Consider the following 17,086-nt stretch of genomic DNA (forward strand, 5'->3'; position numbering starts at 1 on the left):
GGGAGACGAGAGTCTCAACCTAAAGAAGGGCAACAAACCAAGAGGAGTGGGAGGAATGGGGGGGCGGTTGTGGAGTAGCGGAGAGACTCCCCATTCCATTCAGCACCGTGGGCAGCACTTCTGACCGCAGTAAAGATGGCGGCAACGGCTTCTATAGCCAGAATTGCCATGCGCAACGGGTTGTACCACCGCGTTTGGAGCATCGGGGCGGAGGTGGAGCAAACCATCCGAGCGGCCGGGAGCCATGTTGGAGCGTCGGGAGTCGACAGCCGCGTCGGGGATGCTGTGTTGGGGGCGGCAAAAGCCGGGGCTGTCTGCCAGAGGGGCTCTGGCCGCGGAGTAGATGGTGCCCAGAGAGCAGTGGCGGCGCGGAGCGACAGGCCGAGGGGCGGAGGGCCGGGCGGCGGCAGGGGCCCAGGAGGGGGCCAGAGCGGGGGGTGGGCCCAAGGCCCGGTCCCGGGCGGGGGGCGGCGGAGGCCGTGCCGGGAGGCGGGGGGTGATGGCGAGGCGGCCTCTATGGTGGGGTCTCTGGGGACCGTCGACCCCGACACTACTGCTCCTTCTCCTCTCTTTGTTCCCTTTTAGCCGGGAGGAGCTGGGGGGCGGCGGGGACCAGGGCTGGGACCCAGGGGTAGCTCCTGCTACCGGGCCAAGAGCACAGATCGGCAGTGGAGCCGTAGCTCTTTGTCCCGAGTCTCCTGGCGTCTGGGAGGATGGAGAGCCTGGCCTGGGAGTCAGGGAGCCTGTCTTCATGAGGCTCCGAGTAGGTAGGCAAAGTGCCCGGGACGATCGAGGGACCCCTGAGCAACCTCACTCGGAGCTGGTGGTCCCGGCTCTGGGCAGTCGAGAGCAAGCGTCTGGTCAGGGTCCAGGATACCTGTTATGTTGGCACCCCGAGATCTCCTCTTGTGGGCGGACAGGGCCCTTACGAAGAGGTAGTCTGCCGCCCGAGGCTCTGTCCCCAGGGGATCCGGATCTGAGGAACATCGCTCCCCACCCGTCGGACCTTGTGGCTCAGCCTGATGGCTCCAGGCCAGTGTCTTTCCAGCGTAATGCTAGGAAAGGCGTCCGCAAGAGAGTGGAAACCTCTCGCTGCTGCGGGAAACTGTGGGCGCCAGGACGCAAGGGTCAGGGTGAGAGATCTGCGAGTTCTCCAACAGAGAGGGGCCCTTTCAAGCGGAACTGCCTCCCTGGCTCGTTGGGCTCTGACCTAGGGGAGAATTCAGCACCACGTGCTGTGAGGACAGCTCCTACGCCGGGTTCAGCACTCCGCGAGCATCGGACAGCTCCCGAGCGCATGCGCTCCCGCGGTCTCTTCCGCCGCCGTTTCCTCTTCCAGCACCCTGGGCCGCGCCCTCCGGGGTTCCAAGCTGGTCCTGAAGCCAAGCGAATACTCTCAAAGAACCAGGGTCGTCCCCGCCGAGCCGCAAACCGCCACCCGCAGTTTCCTCAATACAACTACCAGACACTGGTACCTGAAAATGAGGCGGCGGGCACAGCGGTGCTGCGCGTTGTGGCGCAGGATCCGGACCCAGGCGAGGCCGGGCGCCTCGTCTACTCGCTGGCGGCGCTCATGAACAGCCGCTCGCTGGAGCTTTTCAGCATTGATCCTCAGAGCGGCCTCATCCGAACGGCGGCTGCTCTGGACCGTGAGAGTATGGAACGCCACTACCTTCGAGTGACCGCACAGGACCACGGCTCACCACGCCTCTCAGCCACCACCATGGTGGCGGTGACAGTAGCTGACCGCAACGATCATGCTCCAGTATTTGAGCAAGCCCACTATCGGGAAACACTTCGTGAGAATGTGGAAGAAGGTTACCCCATCCTGCAGTTGCGTGCCACCGATGGCGATGCGCCCCCTAATGCCAACCTGCGCTACCGCTTCGTAGGGTCGCCAGCTGCACGCTCGGAGGCAGCCGCCGCCTTCGAGATTGATCCACGTTCGGGCCTCATCAGCACCAGTGGCCGCGTGGACCGGGAACACATGGAAAGCTACGAGCTAGTGGTAGAAGCCAGTGACCAGGGCCAGGAGCCTGGGCCACGTTCAGCCACCGTTCGAGTGCACATAACCGTGTTGGATGAGAATGATAACACACCTCAGTTCAGCGAGAAGCGCTACGTGGCACAAGTGCGTGAGGATGTGCGCCCTCACACAGTCGTGCTACGAGTCACGGCCACAGACCGGGACAAGGATGCCAATGGTTTGGTGCACTATAACATCATCAGTGGCAACAGCCGTGGGCACTTTGCCATCGACAGTCTCACGGGTGAGATCCAGGTAGTGGCACCTCTGGACTTCGAGGCAGAGAGAGAATATGTGTTGCGCATCCGGGCACAAGATGCAGGCAGGCCACCTTTGTCCAACAACACAGGCCTGGCAAGCATCCAGGTGGTAGACATCAATGATCACGCTCCTATCTTTGTCAGCACACCCTTTCAGGTCTCTGTTTTAGAAAATGCACCCCTGGGTCACTCCGTCATTCACATTCAGGCAGTGGATGCAGACCATGGGGAGAACTCCAGGTTGGAGTATTCTTTAACCGGTGTGGCACCAGACACACCTTTTGTGATAAACAGTGCCACTGGCTGGGTCTCTGTTAGTGGTCCCCTGGACCGTGAATCCGTGGAACATTACTTCTTTGGTGTGGAGGCACGAGACCATGGCTCACCCCCACTCTCTGCTTCAGCCAGTGTCACAGTAACTGTGTTAGATGTCAATGACAATCGGCCTGAGTTCACCATGAAAGAGTACCACCTTCGGCTCAATGAGGATGCAGCTGTGGGCACCAGTGTTGTCAGTGTGACTGCAGTAGACCGAGATGCCAACAGCGCCATCAGCTACCAAATCACAGGTGGCAACAGTCGGAACCGCTTTGCCATCAGCACCCAAGGTGGTGTGGGCTTGGTGACACTGGCTCTGCCACTGGATTACAAGCAGGAACGCTACTTCAAGCTGGTGCTTACTGCATCCGACCGTGCCCTGCATGACCACTGCTATGTGCATATCAACATCACAGATGCCAATACACACAGGCCTGTCTTCCAAAGTGCTCATTATTCAGTGAGCATGAATGAAGACCGACCAGTGGGTAGCACTGTGGTGGTCATCAGTGCTTCTGATGACGATGTAGGTGAAAACGCTCGCATCACTTATCTTCTGGAAGACAACCTACCCCAGTTCAGAATTGATGCAAACTCAGGGGCCATTACACTGCAAGCTCCACTGGACTATGAGGACCAAGTGACATATACATTGGCCATTACTGCTCGGGACAATGGTATCCCTCAGAAAGCAGATACCACATATGTGGAGGTAATGGTCAATGATGTAAACGACAATGCTCCACAGTTTGTGGCCTCCCACTACACAGGCCTGGTCTCTGAGGATGCTCCGCCTTTCACTAGTGTTCTGCAGATCTCAGCTACTGACCGGGATGCTCACGCCAATGGCCGGGTCCAATACACTTTTCAGAATGGGGAAGATGGGGATGGAGATTTTACCATTGAGCCCACCTCTGGCATTGTCAGGACTGTGAGGCGGCTGGACCGGGAAGCAGTGCCGGTGTATGAGCTGACTGCCTATGCAGTAGACCGTGGTGTGCCCCCACTCAGGACTCCAGTGAGCATCCAGGTGACTGTGCAAGACGTGAATGACAATGCACCCGTCTTCCCAGCTGAGGAGTTTGAGGTGAGGGTGAAGGAGAACAGCATTGTGGGCTCCGTGGTGGCTCAGATCACTGCAGTCGACCCTGATGAAGGCCCCAATGCCCACATAATGTACCAGATTGTGGAAGGAAACATCCCTGAGCTGTTCCAAATGGACATCTTCTCTGGAGAGCTGACAGCACTCATAGACCTGGACTATGAGGCTCGCCAGGAATATGTGATTGTTGTGCAGGCCACATCTGCTCCTCTGGTCAGCCGGGCTACCGTACATGTGCGCCTGGTTGACCAGAATGACAACAGTCCTGTGCTCAACAACTTCCAGATCCTCTTCAACAACTATGTGTCCAACCGTTCTGACACTTTCCCCTCGGGCATCATTGGGCGCATCCCAGCATATGACCCGGATGTCTCTGACCACCTCTTTTACTCCTTTGAGAGGGGCAATGAGCTGCAGCTGCTAGTGGTCAACCAGACCAGTGGGGAGCTTCGACTCAGCAGAAAGCTGGACAACAACCGCCCACTGGTGGCCTCCATGCTGGTGACTGTAACAGGTGAGGCAAGTGGCCCAGTGGTCTTAACCTGTCAGGGCTCAAGTCAGAGTCCCTGTACCCAGTAAGATCGCCCAAGATCTCAGATCCCATTTAGGTTCTTGGATAGTCTTTATAGAATCCTAAAGGTTCTGGGGTATCCGAGAACCATAAATAGCTGTTCATATAGGGATTGCTCCTCTCTTCTTAAAGAAGGAAGGAGCAGGGGGTCTTTGTGATGCTCTTGTGTTGCTAGGAAAAGCCACAAAGTTCATTCATTTCATGTCCATGTTTAGATAAGGATTACTTTGGGTCTAGTCTGCCCTTACTTACTTCAGTGGTCAGGAAGAGCAACTAATTTTGACAGCCTCAGGCAGGGAATGGGCACATTCTGCTATTCAAAGGGCAGGCCAAGGACATTTCCTTTTGAAAAATGTCCAGAGACCCAATGGCTTTCATTTCCCTGGTCTTTCATAAACCATTCCCTCACAGAAGGGATCAGGTGGAAAAGACCTTTGAAGTCCCACCTTCTAGAAGTGCAGAGGTATGGAGAGTCTTTTCTTTCTCAGTCCTGAAGCTAGGACTCCTGGCATTGATAGAGGAGGCGAGAGCTTCATTTACTTTCAGTTCTCCCAACAGCAGTCTTTATGGACCACCCAACACATGCTTGATCTGAGATGAACACAGGAGATAAGTGCACTGCTTTCATCTCAGGGTGGACACTGTAGAGTGTTAGGCAGTTTGCTAACTAAAGCAGCTGGAGAAGACGCAGTGTGTGTACACATCAAGGACCAGGATATCCCTGGAGCTTGCCGGTCCAGAGTTCTGGAGAACTGCATTGAGTGTTCACTGGTCCAGGACCTCATTTAGTGCCTTGGGAGACAAGTTGGCTGGCAACAGATAGCCTTGCCCTGAAATCCACCTTCTTTCCTTCCTTCCTTCCTTCCTTCCTTCCTTCCTTCCTTTTCTTTCTCTTTCGTTTGTTTTGTTTTTGTTTATTCGAGACAGGGCTTCTCCGAGTAGAACTCACTATGTAGACCAGACTAGCCTTGAACCCAAGTTTCACCTGTCTCTGGCTCCCATGTGCTGGGATTTTTTGTTTTCTGAGACAGGGTCTCACTATGTAGCTCTGACTTGAATTCATTATGTAGATCAGATTAGCTTCAAACTCACAGACATCTGCCTTCCTCTGTCTCCCAAGTGCTGGGATTTGTTTCTTGCAGGGGGTGTCCTGCTGTTTCTGCTACAATGGGAGAAGATGGGAAGCTAGGAATGGATGGCCAGTGGTTCTGGCTTCTCCTCCTATCCTTAGTGGAGGTAGCCTATTGATAATAGGGGCAGGGCAAGGCTGATAGAGCTCCCTGGTGCTAAGCGCCAGACCTAAGCTGGGTAAATTACTGATTCAAGCCTCTCCCCATGTTGGGGATTCGGGAGTAGGAAACAGCAGCTAGTCCTTACCTTGGTGCTGGGAGAGATGGTGATTACTAGCCCCAGAGTCACTAGTGGCTTGTAAGGGGTCATGTATGTAATCACTGGTCCCAGACCTCTTGTGTCCCAAAGAGAGGCAGCTACTGACCCGAAACTGTCCCTGCCCCTGCCTGCAGATGGCCTGCATAGTGTTACAGCACAGTGTGTGCTGCGTGTGGTCATCATCACGGAGGAGTTGCTGGCCAACAGCTTGACTGTTCGCCTGGAGAACATGTGGCAAGAGCGCTTCCTGTCACCGCTACTGGGCCATTTTCTTGAAGGCGTGGCTGCAGTGCTCGCAACACCTACCGAGGACGTTTTCATCTTCAACATCCAGAACGACACGGACGTGGGGGGCACCGTGCTCAATGTGAGCTTCTCGGCACTGGCACCTCGTGGGGCCGGGGCAGGCGCTGCAGGGCCCTGGTTCAGCTCCGAGGAGCTGCAGGAGCAACTGTACGTGCGCCGCGCCGCCTTGGCTGCACGCTCGCTGCTCGACGTGCTGCCCTTTGATGACAACGTGTGCTTGCGTGAGCCCTGTGAGAACTACATGAAATGCGTGTCAGTGCTCCGCTTTGACTCCTCCGCGCCCTTCCTGGCTTCGGCTTCCACGCTCTTCCGACCCATCCAGCCCATCGCCGGTCTGCGCTGCCGCTGCCCGCCTGGCTTCACGGGAGACTTCTGCGAGACTGAGCTCGACCTCTGCTACTCGAACCCTTGTCGCAATGGCGGCGCCTGTGCGCGGCGCGAGGGAGGCTACACCTGTGTGTGCCGCCCGCGCTTCACCGGTAAGTCAGTCGGGTGCAGCGCTGGAGGAAGCCCTGGCGAGGCGCAGCGGTGGGATACGGGAGTGCGAGTGGGCCCCGAGCATCCTTTCTGAGGCTCCCGGGTGCGATTAGAGGCGCGGCTAAGCACAGCCCGCCGAAAGCCCGACGCCGGAGAGAAAGGGAAGCCCTAGGCAAGAGGGGGCGGAGCGATGAGACTGTGGGCGTGTCCCACAGGCAGCTCAACCATTCAGAGGCCTTGAGGAAAGCGTGGGCGGGGCGGGGCGTGGGCGGAGCGTCGTCCTCTGACCCGTCCTACCCTGCAGGGGAAGACTGCGAGCTGGACACGGAAGCTGGACGCTGTGTGCCGGGCGTCTGCCGCAACGGGGGCACCTGCACCAACGCGCCCAATGGCGGCTTTCGATGCCAGTGCCCTGCGGGCGGCGCTTTCGAGGGCCCGCGCTGTGAGGTGGCCGCACGCTCCTTCCCTCCCAGTTCGTTCGTCATGTTCCGCGGCCTGCGGCAGCGCTTCCACCTCACGCTGTCCCTCTCGTAGGTGTCCTCCACCGTGTCACTGCACGACTCTCCACTGCCCCTACCTATGTGACCCTGACCCAGATTGCTGACTGTCCAGCCCTGAGGTCCTCATCGTACACCGCCCTCTCCCCTGACCCCAGCAGGGATGTCTTAGAGTCACACGGCCTTGGCATCTCCCACCATCTTCTTTCCGCTCAATTTGAGCTGGTTCTCAAATGGAGGGTGTGAGATGTCTGCTCCTAATGGTGCCATTCCACCTCACCCAGGTTTGCAACCGTGCAGCCCAGCGGGCTACTCTTCTACAACGGGCGCCTGAATGAGAAGCATGACTTTTTGGCTCTAGAGCTTGTGGCTGGCCAAGTGCGGCTTACATATTCCACGGGTGGGTGCTCCCGTGGATTTTTGTGACAGTGAGTGGGGTGCATGTGTTCCTGGGATGGCTGGAAGAGTCAATGCATGAGTCCCCTCAGGTGTCCTTCACTGAGCATCTGAGCACACTCTTCAGTGCCAAACGGACAACAGTGAGGACCAGGCTCTGTGGCCACTCCCTCAGGGAAGGTCCATCTCTCCAGGAAGTCTGTGTTTCTCCCATGTGTTCAAGGACACTGTAGTCCAGCCAGTGTGGTCACCAGAGGATATGGTGATCCAGTTGTCCAGCATGACCCTGACAGTGTCTGTATCTATGTAAATGGGTTGGGACGGTGCCATTCAGCAACTCCAGACAACATTCCACATGCATATTCTCCACAGGTGAATCCAATACAGTGGTCAGCCCCACAGTTCCAGGAGGCCTGAGTGATGGGCGGTGGCACACAGTGCATCTGAGATACTACAACAAGGTGGGCACTCCCTCTCTCATAGTATGGGCGGGCTGTGTGGGGGAGCCAGGATTCTGCGTTCTCCTCAGGAATTACCACGGGGGCATTGTTGATTGGTGTGCCTGGTCTTTAGCCCCGGACAGATGCCCTAGGGGGTGCTCAGGGCCCTTCGAAGGACAAGGTGGCTGTGTTGAGTGTGGATGACTGCAATGTGGCTGTGGCTCTGCGGTTTGGTGCTGAGATTGGCAACTACTCGTGTGCAGCTGCTGGTGTGCAAACAAGCTCCAAGAAGTGAGCCCCCCATCCTCCTGTTCCCTGCCTACCAGAGCCCACCGTAACCCTTCACACCCCCTGATCCTCCTGTTCCTTGCCTACCAGAGCCCACCGTAACCCTTCACACCCCCTGATCCTCCTGTTCCCTGCCTGCCAGAGCCCACCGTAACCCTTCACACCCCCTGATCCTCCTGTTCCCTGCCTGCCAGAGCCCACCGTAACCCTTCACACCCCCTGATCCTCCTGTTCCCTGCCTGCCAGAGCCCACCGTAACCCTTCACACCCCCTGATCCTCCTGTTCCCTGCCTGCCAGAGCCCACCGTAACCCTTCACACCCCCTGATCCTCCTGTTCCTTGCCTACCAGAGCCCACCGTAACCCTTCACACCCCCTGATCCTCCTGTTCCCTGCCTGCCAGAGCCCACCGTAACCCTTCACACCCCCTGATCCTCCTGTTCCTTGCCTGCCAGAGCCCACCGTAACCCTTCACACCCCCTGATCCTCCTGTTCCCTGCCTGCCAGAGCCCACCGTAACCCTTCACACCCCCTGATCCTCCTGTTCCCTGCCTGCCAGAGCCCACCGTAACCCTTCACAAGCCTGCAAAACTCCTTGTTCTTCTCCCAAACAAGCACATCAAAGACACTGGAAGCCTGCTCAGTCTAGCCCCAGTCCTATATTCTACCCCTGGCTTCTGCCTTCCACACAGTCCTCAGAAAAAGTCCCTGTGCATTCTGTCCTCTAAAGTCTCTACATGCCTTAAGTCTCTAATGACACACATTACCTCTAGTCCATTCATCTCATAGATAGCCCCGAGACCACTGAGTCTGCTGATCTCACCCCTCAATCCCTCTTCTCCATCCCCGACCGCAGCCCCCCGAATGCCTCACTCCTCATCGTTGTCTTCATCTCAGAGTACCCCATCTTTCCCCGGACCATCTGCCCATCATGGCCTCTTCCTTGCATCCTCACAATTGCAGGCTTAACTCTTTCCCAGCCTGGCCTTATCTTCTTCATCTAACCACCCTCCCCTTAGTCCTATCCCCTACTTCCTGTGGCCCCCGGGAGCAACCCGACTCTGTCTCCAGGCCCACCAATGACCCAGGCTCCTGACCCCCAGGTCCCTGGACCTGACGGGCCCTCTGCTCCTGGGGGGTGTCCCCAACCTTCCCGAGAACTTCCCTGTGTCCCACAAGGACTTCATTGGCTGCATGCGAGACTTGCACATTGATGGCCGACGGATGGACATGGCCGCCTTTGTTGCAAACAACGGCACTATGGCAGGTAGGCCCAAAGCCCCTTGTCCTCACTCATGTCCCTGTCACCATCTGAGGAGGAGGTGGAGGGCTGCATGGCATGGCTCCATATTTGACCCCAATCCGATATGACATGGCAAGATCCATATTCTAGCCCAGCTTTTAGGGCCTTCCTCTCACTCAGCTGCTTCCTGAGAACATGAGGATGAAATCGTGTGCACATTCACCAGTCTGGGCTCTAATGTCGTGCCTAGCACTCAAGTCCCTCACGCAGTCTTCCCTTATCTTCCTTTGTCCCTTTCTCTCAGGCTGTCAGGCCAAGTTGCATTTTTGTGCTTCCGGCCCCTGCAAGAACAGTGGCTTCTGCTCTGAGCGCTGGGGTGGCTTCAGCTGTGACTGTCCTGTGGGCTTTGGTGGCAAAGACTGTCGCCTCAGTGAGTGGGCACCATGGGTCAGGAGGACCACACGGGGTAAGTAAGGTCTGTTCTTGGGGTAGGATCTGTAACTACTTCTCTGTCTCCGCAGCAATGGCCCATCCCTACCATTTCCATGGCAATGGCACACTGACTTGGGACTTTGGAAATGACATGACTGTGTCTGTGCCGTGGTACCTGGGACTAGCATTTCGAACACGGGCAACAAAAGGGGTCTTGATGCAAGTGCAGCTTGGGCCACATAGCGTCCTCCTCCTCCAGGTATGTCTGTTCTCCCAACCCTTCACTATACCCGCTCTGCTGATCTCTGACGCTCCCCATCAACAGGGTTTGGGCCTAGCCATAGAGCATAGTTCTGTCAGATGTCTTAACACACTGGACTCTGCTCTGGACAGTGCACCATGACTCTTCCCTACCCTAATGTTCTCTGCATATGCAGGGCACACACAGAGCTCTTTCTTATAACCACACCAATCCATGACCCCTAGCTCTGCCCTTTCCCCAGCCCGTATCAACGACAGCATATCCCCAGAGAGCGCACTATGCGTTGGGTCTAGCTTTGTCTCTACTGTTCTGAATGCATATTCTTGACCACTAAACCCTCTGATCTCACCACCCAGCCTCATCTCAATCTAACCTGGGGCTATTATGCATTTCTACTCACAGCTAGATCGGGGGTTGCTGTCTGTGACATTAAGTAGGGCCTCAGGCCATGCTGCCCACCTCCTGTTGGACCAGATGACTGTCAGTGATGGCCGGTGGCATGATCTTCGGCTGGAGTTGCAGGAGGAGCCAGGTGGCCGAAGGGGCCATCATATCTTTATGGTTTCACTGGACTTCAACCTCTTCCAGGTCTGACCTCTGACCCAAGGGTAGTCTGTGCTCAGCTTTCCGATCAGACTTAGTTTATTTGACCCTACCTCTTGTCTACCTCCTTTCCGCTCCTCCAGCTATGGAATCTGATATTCTTGTAGCCCTTTGCTTTGATCCTACTCAACCAGCTAGGTTGGTCTGTTAGGCAACCCTGCTTGTATCAGCTAGGCTACCTAGAGTTCTGGCTTGAACTTGTGGCGCCTCTGTAGCTGGGACTTTGACTGTGCCTGATTGCTGAAAGCCCCTTCTGGTGTCTTCCCTAATTTCTACCTACCGCAAATCAAAATCCCGAGATTTCAAGGATGGGAATATGGCTCAAAGGATAAAGCACCTGCTTATGGAATTGTAGGAACTCAAGTTCCAATCCCCAGAACCCATGTAAACACTGGGCAGGCATAGCCAGGCATAGCAGCTGCCTGCAATCCCAGCACTCAGGAGGCAGAGGCAGGGGATCCCCTGAGCAAACTGGCTTGCTAGACTAGCCAGAATTGATGAACTCTGGGTTTAGCAAGCTCAGTTAATGAGTAGAGAGTGATCAAGGAAGACATCTGGTGTCAACTTCAGGTCTCCACATGTAAAATACACACATGCGTCTACACGCATAATGTACCCACACACATATAAACATGTGTACCACATAAGCACACCACATACTCATATACATACCCACACACATATAAACATGTGTACCACATAAGCACAGCACATACTCATATACATACCCATACACATATAAACATGTGTATCACTTAAGCACAGCACATACTCATATACATACTCATACACATATAAACATGTGTACCACATAAGCACACCACATACTCATATACATACCCACACACATATAAACATGTGTACCACATAAGCACAGCACATACTCATATACATACCCACACACATATAAACATGTATATCACATAAGCACAGCACATACTCATATACATACCCACACACATATAAACATGTGTACCACATAAGCACACCACATACTCATATACATACCCAAAGACTAAGATCATGGAATTTTAAGGTTGGCTCTGGGTCCAGGAGGGAGGGGCCTGCCTGAGCTTAATGCTTTTGTTTTTTTTTTTTTAATGGTATGTATATGAGTATTTGCTTCCGTATATGTATGTGTGCCATGTGTCTGTCTGGTGCCCAGGGAGGCCATAGGAGAGTATCAGAGCCCTTGTTGTGAACTTTGATGTGGGTTCTGGGAATCAAACCCAGATCCTCTAGAAGATCACCCCACCCTGAGTTCAGCTCTTAACTGAAGCTTTTGTATTATATATCAATCACCCATGTCACAGCAAGTTCTCCACACTTAGGAGCGACCCATTTCCAAACTGTTCTTCTGATACAGGGGACAAAGCATGGTCATACTGGGCTAGAAGAAAGCCGTTCTGATTCTGGGATGACAGGGGTTTCCTAGGAACCCCTTCCCTCAGTGCTGACTCTGCCCTTCTTCTAGGACACCGTGGCTGTGGGGGGTGAGCTGCAGGGCCTGAAAGTGAAACAGCTCCATGTGGGAGGCCTGCCCCCCACCAGTAAGGAGGAGGGTCCACAGGGTCTGGTTGGCTGTATCCAGGTGAGGCTCAGCATGAGACTATGGTACGGGGTCATTGGGGACCTGAAAAATACCATTTAAATACATGTTGGCATGGAGGGCAGCTAGATGAGCCAGGGAGATCAGAGACAAACTAAACCTTCCTCTGGTGGAAGTAAGAGTCTAGCTTAGATAATCTGGAATATGTGTCAAAAACAGCACAACTAGCAATCCTTGTGGGTGCTGGATGGGGATGTGTAGGGGGGCCTTGAATTTTGTAGACGGAGTAGAGGGAGACTGCATGTCACAGAACATCAGATGGGGTGGCTGGTTCCATAGGACCGCCTTGACATGAGTCTCACCCTTTCCTGTCTGTGTCTGTAGGGTGTTTGGATTGGCTATACACCCTTTGGGTCCTCAGCCCTGCCACCTCCCAGCCACAGAGTAAATGTGGAGCCTGGATGTGTTGTGACCAACGCCTGTGCATCTGGGCCCTGTCCACCCCATGCACACTGCAAAGATCTCTGGCAGACCTTTTCCTGCACCTGTTGGCCAGGTGGGTGCTGAGAGAATTGGGGAAGGAACCAGGGGCCATGGAGAAGGCTCAGGAACTAGGGGCCTGGAGCAGGTAGGAACTAAGAGGGCTAGGACCCTGCTTCTTTCCATGTTCTTTGACCAGTGTTCTGAGCTTCCTGACCCAACCTGCAGGTTACTACGGCCCAGGTTGTGTGGATGCCTGCCTCTTGAACCCTTGTCAAAACCAGGGATCATGCCGGCACCTCCAAGGATCCCCCCATGGCTATACCTGTGACTGTACAAATGGCTATTTTGGTCAGCACTGTGAGCATAGGTGAGAGGCTCAGGATTAAGATGGTGGAAAGACCTTGTGGGAACAAGTAGGGAAACTGAAATATCATGGATGCACTTTGTTTCATTCCCAGGATGGACCAGCAATGCCCTCGGGGCTGGTGGGGAAGCCCATCCTGTGGTCCCTGCAACTGTGATGTCCACAAGGGCTTTGACCCTAACTGCAACAAGACAAATGGGCAGTGCCACTGCAAGGTTTGCCCAGACTCTGACCTTTTAACTTTCCCTTGGACATTACCTGTGATTCTTGTCTAACTCGCTGACCTCTGCCGCCTGACTTGAGCCCTAGCCTTTTAACCTGTGTCCTACAATCTAGTTGCTACCTCTCATCCTTGACCTCTAAACCCTTCCTTGTCTTCATCCGAGGCAAGTCTTTCTAGCCTATGAACTGTTTTAAAAACATTTTTTTTAAACTTTTGCCCTTGATTCTACTCATCCCCCAAGCTTTCACCTAAGATCCTTCCCTTAAGTCTGACTTCTGATCTCAGGCCCCTGACCCATCCCTAAACAGGAGTTCCACTATCGACCGAGGGGCAGTGACTCATGCCTCCCATGTGACTGCTACCCTGTGGGTTCCACCTCGAGATCATGTGCACCCCACAGCGGGCAGTGCCCCTGCCGCCCAGGAGCCCTTGGTCGCCAGTGTAACAGCTGTGACAGCCCCTTTGCAGAGGTGACAGCCAGTGGCTGCCGAGGTAAGCAAGTTCTACCCACCCATTGAAGACTGGCTCCAGCATGCTAAGAAGTGAGTGGCACTCCTGGCTTCTGGAGGTGGAGGGCTCTGGGAAGCTCTTCCTGAGGGAAACCAGCTATGTCGAGGGGCCCTACATTTACTGCGCATACTTGGCTGACTTGTCACAGACTTTAACAGGCCAAATCTTTAGAAGCCAGTAGGGGAGAGCAGTAGACTCTGGGCCTGGGCCTGGAAGCCATAGAACAGTGATAGGTGTGGTGTCACTTGCCTTAGAACCTGGCCACCAGGCTCAACACTCCCTTTCTCCCTAGTACTCTACGATGCCTGCCCCAAGTCCCTGAGAGCTGGTGTGTGGTGGCCCCAGACTAAGTTTGGTGTTTTGGCCACAGTACCCTGTCCCCGGGGGGCCTTGGGTGAGTATGTGGTGGGCAGGTTTGCTGTTGAGGGTGGGGCAGGTCTGTTTTCTGACTGTTACAGCCACCTCCTTCACCAAGTTGGGTGGTCTTTGTAAAGAGATGGGAGCAGGGCGGAAATCCATGTGGGCCCCTGTACTTCTTGGGGGCTCTGGTTCCTTCCTGTACTCTCATTAAGCCTCCATCTGTTTCTCTTGGCTTCTGGGCAGGATTGCGGGGTACAGGTAAGGGGTACGTGTTTGCTCAGGTGCGCTGCCCCCTCCCACTGCCAGAGCTTTTGCAGACCCCCCTCCTGCTGCTTAAGGTCCTTGCAGACCCCTCCCTGCTGCCTGAGCTCTCTAAACCTACTCCTAACCTCCTGGAGATCCCTTCCTTTGATCTGATGACCCTAGGGACTTCTCTGGTGCCCAAGGTCCTCAAGGATCCCTTGCCATCACCTGGGTGTCCTTCAGGTCTTTTCTCACATCCTAAGACCTTGCATACTCTTTCTTACTTCCTGAGGTCCTTGTAAGGGTCTCCTATTGGTCAGAGTCACCCACCAGCTTCTCCTTGCTGCCTAAGGGCCTCCCAGAACCCTCCCTGCTGCTTGAGGTCTCTGCAGTGGCTGGACAGAGATTGTCTGTGTATGCATGCTCACATGCGTGTCCTTCTGTGCCTGTGCATGTGTCTCTGTGAGTCTGTCTTGAGGGGATGGGGTTCTGAATTTAAGTTAGGGTCTCTTGCTGGTGGACACACTTATTCAACTTCTATCCCAACTGCATAGACAAGGGAAGGCAATGACACTAAAGTCACCACTGAGGTCGTTAAAACTTGTGTGAGACCCCTACTACCACCTCACTGGGGTCATATGATACTCCTGGAAGATCTAGTCTGTGTCAGTATGCTTGTGAGTATATAAGAGATCAGTGTCTGTGTGTGTGTGTGTGTGTGTGTGTGTGTGTGTATGTGTGTGTGTGTGTGTGTGCACATCTAATGAGCATTGTTGGCATGTGTTTGAATTTTTTTTTGCCTGTATATGAGTTTTGGCCTGTATGTAAGCTTATCAAAGCCCGTATGTGTGACGCAGTGAGTGTGTGTGTTGTGTGTGTGTCTATCTACAGTACATCCTTATACTTTTCTTCATGTGGTTAGTGGTAAGAATGGTTGTCAGAGTCCTTGGGCGAACTGACCAACAAGCTATTGGAACCCACCTGGGCTTAGGCTGCAGCATCTAGCCACCTAGCCATAGATGTTCATCACTCAGGGCCCTACCTCAAGGCTCCGTATGGGATAGAAGAGGGTGCTGTGGCCACCTATCAGCAAAAGTCCACAGGCTCCAGGCCTCACCAGGGATTGCCTGCCCCCAGGTGCTGCAGTGCGGCTGTGTGATGAGGACCAGGGTTGGTTGGAGCCTGACCTCTTCAACTGCACCTCGCCCGCCTTTCGAGAGCTTAGTCTGCTGGTGAGACTCTGCCCAGATAGTGTCCTACACCCAAGACCTTCGGGCCTGTGACAGGCCCAATGTAAACCTCAGCCCCTGACCTCTTGGCCTTTCCTAGTTGCCCTTTCATCTGTCCAAGCCTTTCTCCCTGTAAGGCTTTTGAGAAAGGCCTACAGGATCACAGAACAACCACTGCCATCCTTGTCCTGGCAGTTGGATGGCCTAGAGCTGAACAAGACAACACTGGATACTGTGGAGGCCAAGAAGCTGGCTCAGAGGCTGCGGGAGGTGACCGGCCAGACTGACCACTACTTTAGCCAAGATGTCCGAGTCACTGCCCGCTTGCTGGCCTACTTGCTGGCTTTTGAGAGCCATCAGCAGGGCTTCGGGCTGACAGCCACACAAGATGCTCACTTCAATGAGGTGGGCTGTGTTCTGTGTTCTCTATTCCATGGCCCTGACCCCCAGCTCATGGTTCCCCTCCTCTAGTCTCCTAGCCCTGGATCCCCAACTTATACCCTTCCTGACCTCTGGGAAAGTGAAGGGTCTACAATTTCACTCTTCCCTGTCCACTTCAGTCCTGCCCTCTTGCCTCTTGGGCCCCCACTAATACCTGGCTAGACCCCCTCATGTCTGCCCCACCCTTTCGCACATCCTCACCACCTGGGTGAGTCCGACTCCATCTCCATCCCTCTAGAATCTGCTGTGGGCTGGTTCTGCACTGCTTGCTCCAGAGACAGGCGACTTGTGGGCAGCCCTGGGACAGCGGGCTCCTGGGGGCTCCCCAGGAAGTGCAGGGCTGGTGCAGCATCTGGAGGAATATGCAGCCACACTTGCAAGGAATATGGAACTGACATACCTGAATCCTGTGGGACTCGTCACACCCAATATCAGTGAGTGGAGGGAACAGAAGGACAGGGGCCTCTGGGGCTGGTGCTACTGCTGGGCCACACTACTCCAACCCCTGGTGCTTTGTAGGGCCACACCCAGCACTCACCTCAAGGAAAACACAGCTTGGGAAGCTCAGCTGTAGAGTGGGCACAGGTGGGATGGTAACCCTTGGGAAGGATGTTCTTGACAGCTGTTGCCTCTCTTTTTCTTGGGCAGTGCTCAGCATTGACCGCATGGAGCATCCTAGTTCCTCTCAGGGAGCCCGTCGTTATCCCCGCTACCACAGCAACCTTTTCCGGGGCCAAGACGCCTGGGATCCTCATACACACGTGCTCTTGCCCTCACAGTCCCCACAGCCATCCCCATCTGAAGGTGGGAGCCCTTTTGGTGACTTCTGAGCCTGGTCCTGTGTCCTTATCTCCTCCTGATAGCTTGATAGCTTGATAGCCTGATAGCCTGGTAGCTTGTCATCCTCTCACCACTTCTTTCCCGGCCAGACCTCCCACACCTCATGGCTCCTGTGTGAGAGCTTCCCGGGGCCACCTCCAAATACACTTTGCTACACCCTCACCTGACCAGCTTCACCGCCTTTCCCATGTCCCCTGCCTGCTCCACTCCCCAGCTTCTGAACTTGTATAGAAGA

At 54.7% G+C, this 17,086-nt stretch overlaps 1 protein-coding gene across 8 annotated transcripts in view; it reads left to right on the forward strand.

Annotated features, from left to right (window-relative positions):
* Window positions 1-208: 208 nt before the first annotated feature.
* Celsr3 (cadherin EGF LAG seven-pass G-type receptor 3) overlaps window positions 209-17,086 on the forward strand; it is a 28,033-nt gene continuing 11,155 nt past the window's right edge. For all 8 annotated transcript variants that reach the window (XM_035443970.1, XM_035443971.1, XM_035443972.1 and 5 more), the window contains exons 1-20: window positions 209-4,220; window positions 5,801-6,451; window positions 6,754-6,979; window positions 7,231-7,346; window positions 7,715-7,803; window positions 7,916-8,073; window positions 9,173-9,336; window positions 9,617-9,742; window positions 9,834-10,003; window positions 10,409-10,594; window positions 12,084-12,200; window positions 12,543-12,714; window positions 12,867-13,008; window positions 13,100-13,220; window positions 13,537-13,720; window positions 14,031-14,132; window positions 15,479-15,573; window positions 15,766-15,975; window positions 16,250-16,445; window positions 16,660-16,815. In XM_035443970.1, the coding sequence (XP_035299861.1) occupies window positions 344-4,220; window positions 5,801-6,451; window positions 6,754-6,979; window positions 7,231-7,346; window positions 7,715-7,803; window positions 7,916-8,073; window positions 9,173-9,336; window positions 9,617-9,742; window positions 9,834-10,003; window positions 10,409-10,594; window positions 12,084-12,200; window positions 12,543-12,714; window positions 12,867-13,008; window positions 13,100-13,220; window positions 13,537-13,720; window positions 14,031-14,132; window positions 15,479-15,573; window positions 15,766-15,975; window positions 16,250-16,445; window positions 16,660-16,815 (7,258 nt within the window). In that variant the 5' untranslated portion in view covers window positions 209-343. The remainder of the gene's footprint in view (window positions 4,221-5,800; window positions 6,452-6,753; window positions 6,980-7,230; window positions 7,347-7,714; window positions 7,804-7,915; window positions 8,074-9,172; window positions 9,337-9,616; window positions 9,743-9,833; window positions 10,004-10,408; window positions 10,595-12,083; window positions 12,201-12,542; window positions 12,715-12,866; window positions 13,009-13,099; window positions 13,221-13,536; window positions 13,721-14,030; window positions 14,133-15,478; window positions 15,574-15,765; window positions 15,976-16,249; window positions 16,446-16,659; window positions 16,816-17,086) is intronic.

This window comes from Cricetulus griseus, chromosome 4 (assembly GCF_003668045.3).
Source record: "Cricetulus griseus strain 17A/GY chromosome 4, alternate assembly CriGri-PICRH-1.0, whole genome shotgun sequence".
Taxonomy (NCBI): Eukaryota; Metazoa; Chordata; class Mammalia; order Rodentia; family Cricetidae; genus Cricetulus; species Cricetulus griseus.